Raw genomic sequence first — 8,867 nt, forward strand, 5'->3', positions numbered from 1 at the left:
CCTCTGCCCGTCCTCGAGCCGGCCCGCGGCTCCCTGTCAGACCCCGGCGACGGCTGCCGACCCACCAGATTCGCTTTCGGCAAAAACCCCGATGCTGATGCGCTGGGAGGATTTGAGCCAAAGCCGTCCGAGCCGATGGAAAGATGCTCCGTCTCCGGGGAGGCCAGAAATCCCCGCGGGGCCCCGGAGCCGCGCCAGGGCCGCGAGGCCACAGGGGAGGCAGGTCGGAGGTAGCCCGCGGCCTCCCCATCCCCGGGGAAAGGCCGGGTCACGCAGCCCTTTAATTTAGCCCTAATCCCCGGAGATGCGGACAGTCGGCGTGGAAGCGCAGCGAGGACCGAGCGTCCCAGTAGCGCGTTTCCCGGGGCGCCGGGGCAGCTCGGCTCCCCCGGGACTCCTGCTACGACCAGGCGCCGCGGGAGGCAGCGCATTAAACCTTCCCCCGGCAGCTCCGGGCTTCCGCATCGTTAAACGCTTCCCCAAACGGAGCGGTGGCTTTTGGAGCGCAAACAGCTGCCGAGCGGGAAAGCAAACGCCGAGAGCGGCTTTTGCAGCCGGTTTCGCGGCAGGCCCCGGGTTCGGGAGGTCCCCGCCGCGCGGCCCCCGGGGCGCCGCCGTTTCCAGCCTGCGTTTTAGGAGCGAGCGGGGATATCTTCCCGTCTTGCCTCCTGCGCGGCTGTAACAGGCCATTACCTTTCCCAGCCGGCCCTGCTCTTCTCTTTAGCGAGAGAAAAGCTTCCAGAAAAGCATCTGGTCCAGATTTAGAGGCATTAAGAGACAGAGATTGGTAGCTTGTTCTAATAGCTAATCATTAGTAAAAGATCGCTCCTTATTTCTAAGATAGATTCGTCTGGCTGCAGCTTCCAGGAAGAGGTTGTTATTGTGCCTTTCCCTGCTAGATTAAGTTACCTCGTAGGACCAGCGTTTTCTCCCCATGACAAATGCTGTAATCAAGTCACCTCTCAGTCTTCCTCCTGGATAATTTAAGCAGGCTGCGCTCTTAAATCATGCTTATCCTGGCCCTATCTGTGGTGATTGGAGTCAGTGGCCAGCAGTGATTTTTTATGAGCGAAGGCCTCCCCATGGAGGGAGGGACAGAGCCGACGGGCGCCAGGAAACCCGCGGTCGGTGGGAACCGTCGGTCACCAGCCGCCTGGTCTGCATTCAGACCTGGGACCGGCCGGAGAAATTATCATATCATAATTATCATTAATAATTCCTCTAGATGATCTTGCTGCACGAGCCTCCGGTCTCTGCAACGCCCGGGTGCAAAAGCGAGTAGGAAAATCCCGAACGGCTAATCCACGGTCTTCGTATCCACCGGGCCGCCAATCTCTCTGCAAACAGCGGCTGACGCACGTGCTCTGGTTTCCTTTGGCCAGGACGTACCGCTAAAGACCTTTAAGCTGTCCCTTGGCTGCCGCGTGGCGTCCCCGCAGGAGGCGATGCCCTTAGGAAATTGATCCTCTTGGAGCCCAGGGGTGACGAAGGTTGTTTGGGAAGATGTGTCGGGCTTCCACCTGGCCTCGAGACACGTTTCCCCGTCCCCAGCGCCCTGCATCGCTGGGCCGCGGCGGCGCGGTCCCCGGCGGCAGCCGATGGGGTGAGCGCCGGCTGGGAGTCCCGCTCAAAGCCTGCTGCGTGTCGCGATCGTGCGTGTGCCGACCGACAGCCTGCGAAATGCGTTCGAAATGCGCCATGGCCAGGCAGCTTCCTATGGTCTTGAAAATATACAGCACGACTCGAGATATGTTAAATAGATCAAAATACATTTATTACATATTTATATTATTTTCTCTAGGCTATTTATATCTTTTGGAGACTCTTATATATAATATATATAATATATTTAAAATAACATAAAATTGGCCAGTTTCGTCATTTGAAATACATTTTACAAATATATATATACATTGTCACATATATCTCAAATATATGTGCAATGAGACAGAGAAACACCGGAGGTGGAAAAAGTACAGATACTTCCATTGCACCCACCAGCGTCTCTACCCGCTGCAGGTCGCCGCCGTCCCGGCAGACGCACCCTGTCACCGCCGCATTTCACCTCTGGGAGACCAGTGCCCCCAGTCGCCAACCGGCCCACGTGAACTGGCCGCCGGTCCCGCGTCCCCGGCGCTGCGTCCCCGAGGAGCAGCACCGCTCCCAGCCCGACGGAGCACCGAGGCGTGTTTCGGCGCGGGAAGTGGGACGGGCGACGTCGCGCGGCCCGCGCGGCCCCGGCACAGATGTGCGCAGCTGGCGGGGGCCGCAGGGCTTTCCCGAGCTCGGCGAGGCGGCGGGCGAAGCTGGGCCGTGCGCTGCCCCGCGGCACCTCCGGACGCGCATCTGGATCCGGCCCTGGGTGCCCCCCCCCCCCCCCCGCCGCGGCAGCATCCCTGAATTCAGAGGGGCGGGATAGCAGGCTCCGGCCGGAGCGCTGGGACAGCAGCCGCACACCCTGGCAGCTCCGTGTTTCCACGTGCGAGAAGGAGTTTGGGGGGGGGGGGGGCTCTTTTGGTTGTCAGCACAAGGGAAAAGGAAAGAGCAGGAGGGTTTAAAAATAACCGTATTTGCTCTGCCTTATTAAAGATAGAAAAGGTGGCTCTGAATTCATTTCCTACAAAAGGTTTGAAGGTCAAGCAGGCACCGACTCTCAAAAGGTTAAGCGCTAAGTGATTGTCCCAGCCCTAAAGACTAAGTGCACTAGGTTCGTTAGGAGACGCTAAGGCTCGTCTTGACGGTCCCCCGTCCCCGGGGCCGGGCAGCAGCCCAGCTCGCCGGCTGGCCCATCGTCTGACCCGGCGCGGGGCGCGCGGGAGCCGGGCCGGCGGCGCGGGAGAAGGCGGCGCGCGTTTCCCGCGGCCCTTGGGCGGAGGCGAAGGATGCTCTTCCGAAGCGGCGATTTGAGGCCGCGCTGGGGGGGGTTCCAGCCCGCAGTTCCCTGCGGAGGCACCCGCGCTGGCCGGAGCCCTGGCTGCGGGCACCCCGGCGGGACGCCGGCCAAGGGGATTAGCGGGTCTTTCCTTCCTCGGACACCTGAGATCCTCCAAGGACCAGGAGCAAGGCCAGCGTTAACCCCAGGTAGAGCGCGGCCCTGGCTCCCAGGAAATGGCTTTGCCGGGAAACATCTCCCTTCGCTCCGCTCTGGATGCCCTTGGCGCCCGCCGCCCCCCCCCCCCACGGAGCCGCCCGCGCCCGGCTGCCCTTTCCAAGGGCCAAAACTCCTCCGAAAGGGGTTTCTCGCCCTTACGGCAACCCTGCCGCCGTCGTCCTCCTCCCCGGGAACCGGCCACCGAACGAACGCGACTTTTTGGCTTCTTGTTTGCTTTCTATTCCCCACCCCCACCCCCCTCGGAAAATTAATGCGATAAAACTACCAATTAGTTGCCGAAAGGAAACCGCCTGGGCAGCCTTCTAACGGTCCCTGATGGCAGTAAAAAAGATCAGTAGCTTTGAGCACTCACAGGTAGGCAAAAATAATATTTATACATTATGTAACAGCATGTTCCATGGCTCGGACTATACAGTATATATAAGACGACTCGCCAGAGCTAGGTCTTCGCTAGCAGGGGTTCGGGGAGGGGGTGCGGGAACAGGGGTCGGGGAGGGTCCCAAATTCAACTCCCTGTGCCGGCCGCCGGCTCTCCCCCAACCCCGTTCTCATCCTCCTACACAGTAGTTTAAAAATACATCTGTATATATTATTCTATTCTCCCAGGTAACACTGTACAATCATATAATTTCTTTTTTTAAAGCAATAATTTACTTAAAGACATCTCTAGTTATCTTTCATTTTTATACAAATATTTACTGTGAGATATATATATATATATTTATAAAGAAATTAACCCTCTGAGAACCCTACAGCAGCAAGATGTGCACCTTTTTTTTTTTAATTATTATTTATTCAAAAGAACCTAAAACCACTTAAAAGCATCTTTTTTTAAAAAAATAAATAAGTAGTGCGCACACAAAATCTCTCTGCCTCCCCCTCCCCAATCTGCCGCCCTCCCCTCCCTGCCCGGATGCCGTCGGGCGAAAAGCAGGCGGCAAAACCGGCTCTCCCCGGGGGCATCTCGGCGGCGTCCGGGCACCGGTCCGCAGGGAGGACGGAGCCCGGCGCCCCGGCCCGCGGGACGGCTGTGGAGCCCCTGGCACTGGAAGGCTGGGATTTACCCCGTGGAGCCCCGAAACGGCCTGCTCCCCCCCGGCGCCGGCTGGGGAGAAGCAGTTTTCTCTTTCAGCCAAAAAAACGAAAGAGCCGCCGCGATGGGCAGCGCGGGGTTTCGGCGATTGACATGGCAGCTAACGGAGCGGGGAAGCGCGGGAAGAAAACGCTGCGGAGACGTAACCTCGGTGCCTGCACGAAGCCCCGGCGCCCGGCGGCGCATTATTGCCCCCCCCCCGAAACCCCCGGGCGCCCCGGGGCTGCCTCGCGGAAAAGCAAAATGCAAAACCGCGTGCGACCAGCGGCCGCCTACAGCACCCGCAGCGCGGCCCCGCTCCTCGGCCGTCCCCCGCGGCGGGATGCGGGACGCGGGACGCGGGATGCGGGATGCGGGCGCCGGCGCGGGAACGGGGCCGGCGGCGTGGGAACGGGGCCGTTCTGCATCTCTAAGGCACGATCCACCCGGAGGTCGGGCCACGGGGACGGGCTGCCGCGCGAGGCTGGGGGGTTTCCTCGACTGGCCTCGGCGGTTTCTCGGGAAAGCGCCTGCCTCTGAAGTGGGACTCTGCGATGAACTGATTCCTGCCGGAACGGGTAATTCATAAATGCCAGCCCGGCGCGGAAACAGCGCCGGCACCAATGCGCGGAGCCGAGGGGGCAAGAAAGTAAGACAAATTCCCCATGGATTTCCACGTTTGAATGACTGAATTGTTCAAGGGGAAAATACCAAATTGGTTTGGAAACCGGGAAAATCCCCAGATTGCAGAACTTTCACGACTCCTTTGTGCTTTTTGTTATTTCGGTTTCGCCACGGTGAAACTTATGAATTGCCCATTGGAGGTGTTGGAGAAGGTCCAGCACTTCAGCGGCTGACGATCCAAACTCAGTTCCCACCCTGAGGACAAATATTCCCAGAAATCTGCTAATTATTGTGTTTCCAATGATTCTTTCTATCACAGTCTGGCTTTTCCTTATTAACTACTTTGCCAGTAATTACGCTACTTGCTTTCGCTGCCACAGATCTCCAGCCACTTACGTCTGCTCTCTGCCTGTGAAGCCGTGCCAGTGGAAAAAAAACAACCCAAACTGGATGAAGTCTTGACTTCTAGCTCTTACATCTGCCCAGCAAGTCACCCCCTCAAAGCACCCCGGTGGCTTATTCATTCCCTTGTTCATTTTTAAAAAATACTGAATCACTTCTTTCAGATTTAATATTATTATTATTGTTATTATTATTATTATTATTATTATTATTTTGGTAAACAGTCTCCCAAATGTTATGTTGAAAAAATTAAAAACCCTCTTGCCTCCCTCCCCCCTTTTCCCAAATTAAAAAGTACGTTAATGTTGCATGTTATTTCAAGTGTTGTTCTTGTGCAACTGAATCATACTGCCTGCCGGAAGGAGCAAGTTTTTGTTGTTGTCGTTGCTCAGTTAAAAAAGAAAAAAAAAGGAAAAGGAAAAAAAAAAGGAAAAAAGAAAGAGAGAGAGAAAGACTCGTTTCCTGATATTTCCTCTTTTTGGCTCTCGCAGTGCTCAGCTCCAAGGAACCGCTCGCATTTTCCCCGGGGGAAAAGCAAAGCCCTGCAGCCCCCTCGCGGGACGCGCGCCCGCCCGCGTACGTGGCCCGCGGACTCTCCTCTCGCCGCACCCGCCGGATCGAACCGCCCCGGCACGTCTGCTAGTCACCGCGCAGACGCTGCAAGTTCGAAACGCCCTGCGGCCTGCCACCGCTCCCTCCTGCAGACCGGCCAGTGGTTATTGCAATGAAACTTAAAACTAAGAACGATACTAATTTCTCAAGCATTCCTATGGCACTTGCATTGTTCTGCATAATTTGAGCGGGTTGTAGGGGAAGAGATTAGAGGAGGAAAAAAAATACCCTCGGAAAAGTTAGTGAAAGGACCAAGAGTCATATTTCTGACTCCCTCCTGTACGACCTCTGATCCAACGCTATTGTAGCTTGAAGCCTATCGAATTCGTGCCTGTTGTCCGGGCTCAGGTCGTCTAAACCCCTGCTGTCGTCGTCTTCCTCTTCTTCGTCGCGGCTCATGAAGGCCAGCTCGTTCTCGTAGCAGAAGGAGTTGGTGCTAGGCAGCAGGAATTTGTTCTCCACCAAGTCCTTGGCGCTGCAGCGGGGAGTGGACGGGACCTCGTAGGTTTTGTGGAAGTGGGAATAGTCTACTTTGTACTGGTTTTTCTCCTCGAACAAAACAGGCTCAAAGCGGTGGCCCCACAGGATCTCGCTGGCCAGGTAGGAGCTCCGAGCTTGCGTCGTCATGGCAGTGGCTTCTACCATGCCTTCGAGGATGACCACGATCTCAAAGTCGTCCGTCTCCAAGTCCTGGCGGCTGATCCCGAACAACGGGCTGTCTTCGTTGATCTCGTGGAGAATGGTAATGGGGGACACCAAGAAGATACGATCCAAGCCTTTATCAAACCCCACATCAATGTCTATTTGGTCGAGCGGTATGTATTCCCCTTCTTCTGTGATCCTGGGCTTAATTAACTGAGCTCGTACGTGGGCTTCTACTATGTGGCTTTTCCGGAGGTTCCCAACTCTCCACATTAGGCAGAGTTTTCCATCTCTCATTGCCACTACTGCATTATGGCTGAAAAGTAATGTCTGGGCCCGTTTTTTGGGCCTGGCCATCTTTGCCATTATTGCACCAATCATGAAAGAGTCTATTATACACCCCACGATGGACTGAACGACCACCATGAAGACGGCGAGCGGGCACTCCTCCGTCACGCAGCGGAATCCATAACCAATAGTCGTTTGGGTCTCAATGGAGAACAGAAAAGCAGCCACAAAGCCATTGACCTGCAGAACGCAAGGCTTGAAGGTATCGTCTCCAGCTGGCTTTTCTAGATCTCCATGAATGAGTGCAATTAGCCAGAAAATCAGGCCAAACAATAACCAGGACACCAAAAATGCCAGGGAGAAGAGCAATAGCATATATCTCCAGCGAATGTCAACGCACGTGGTGAACATGTCTGCAATGTACCTTTGAGGCTTGTCATCCATGTTGGTGAACTCCACATTGCACTGGCCGTTTTTCTTTACAAACCTGTTCCTGCATTTCCTCCTAGTGTGGATTTTCCCGTTGCCAAAGCCGTTGATACCTGGCATGGTGGTCAACCTCAGCCCGTCTTCCTCGGAGGACACTATGCTGTAAGGGTTGACTCGGCCTGCGGTCATCCCTGAGCCAAGCCCACAGTGAAGGAAAAGGGTCTTCTGACTCCCGGCGTCCCCCTGGCCCACCCCTGCCCACCCCCCAAATTCTGTTGCGGTGGAAGAGAAGTCCCAAGCTTCCACGTCTTGGCCGCAGCGTCACCAGGCGGATCCCGTGAGAGGCTCTGCAATGAGAAAACACAGACACGGCCGTTACCTTTCCCACGCGAACCCTGGGCACGGCGAAGGGGCAGGAGGGGATGCTTGGCTGTGGGCCTAGGGAGGGTGGGCGGCTGCACGTGGGGCGAGGAACCCCCTGCTCCCCTTGCTCCCACTCCTATGGCAAGGCTGTTCCTAAAAAGCTGTGAACAAGATGGGAAGAGGTCCTGAAGTTTGTTCTTTCATACTACAAAGCGAGTGAGCAAACCAGCATTTCTGGGAACCCAAACGACCCCAGCGGGTTCAAAGCGTTGGGTTGAGCTGGAGCCTTTGAAGATCGCTTCCCTCCGCTTTTCTCATGAGCTCTGCTTTCGGAGCGGAGTCTCTGGGGCTGGGCTGTCACGGAGGAAAGCAGAAAGGCCAGGCCACACTCCTTCCTCCGCGCAGGGATATTAATAAAGGTATGCCTGAAACCAGCTCCATCAGTTCACATTGCCTGTGCCAGATGGACCACTGCCCAGCACATCACAGCAGCGCTCGCCCGACCTCCTGAGCACCAGCTCTTCTGGGGCCCAGGGAAACCACAGAGCGATGTGGATTTAACCTCCGTCCCCAGGCCCGGGGATGGGAGAGGACACGGCCAACATGCGGTCAGTTGGAGAAGGCCTCTGGAAGGCACTCGCCTGGGGCAGATGTCTCAAGGATCAACTTTCCCAACGCATCCACTGGGAAATGCGGCCGGCCGCCTATGGTCACAGATGTGATTTTGCTGGCCAAGTCTTATGATGGGAGCGCTGCAGCTGGGGAACGAGGAGCTGCTCTGATGCCTTCTCAATGGCCCCGCTGCAAGGTCATGGATCTAGCATCAGCCATGCCTGGGGGAGCGGTGGGGGCAGCGTGGGCACAGACAAGGTGGTCCAAGCTGGGGGAGCTTCCCCGGAGCAGGAGAGCCCAGCGCTCTGCCGGGGTCTCCAGTGCACAGGGGCTCCCAGCTGCATCCTGCCAGGGTGCTGGGCCCCTCAGCACCTCCGGAAGGGATTGCAAGCGGGGGCTGCATCAGGCTGCAGGATGGACAGCGGAGAAACCACATGGCCACCACCCAAGCAGCCCAGAGAGCTTCTGCGCTCCCAAAACCGCCCCGTGCCATTTCTCCTCCGATTATTTACCAACATGGGATTTGTCACACGGGATCAAACCATCGATCCGCCCTGCGCCGCGTGCTGCCGGCGGTGGGACCCGCGCAGGGCCACGGCGTGGCCGTGCACGGGGTGCGGGGCCGACGGTGCAGACCCCTGGGACGCCCCCGTCCGCAGAGGCGCCCGGCTGGGGCCTCGAGGCGCCGCGGTGACCCGCAGCCGGGCTGTA

At 56.9% G+C, this 8,867-nt stretch overlaps 1 protein-coding gene across 1 annotated transcript; it reads right to left on the minus strand.

Moving 5' to 3' along the window:
* Nucleotides 1-5,443: 5,443 nt before the first annotated feature.
* Nucleotides 5,444-7,411, minus strand: LOC106500075 (ATP-sensitive inward rectifier potassium channel 12). The gene has a single exon (XM_013961748.2). The coding sequence runs from the start codon at nucleotides 7,368-7,370 to the stop codon at nucleotides 6,081-6,083; it is 1,290 nt and encodes a 429-aa protein (XP_013817202.1). The 5' UTR covers nucleotides 7,371-7,411; the 3' UTR covers nucleotides 5,444-6,080.
* Between the last annotated feature and the right edge of the window lie 1,456 nt (nucleotides 7,412-8,867).

This window comes from Apteryx mantelli, chromosome 16, assembly GCF_036417845.1.
Source record: "Apteryx mantelli isolate bAptMan1 chromosome 16, bAptMan1.hap1, whole genome shotgun sequence".
In the NCBI taxonomy this organism is placed as follows: domain Eukaryota; kingdom Metazoa; phylum Chordata; class Aves; order Apterygiformes; family Apterygidae; genus Apteryx; species Apteryx mantelli.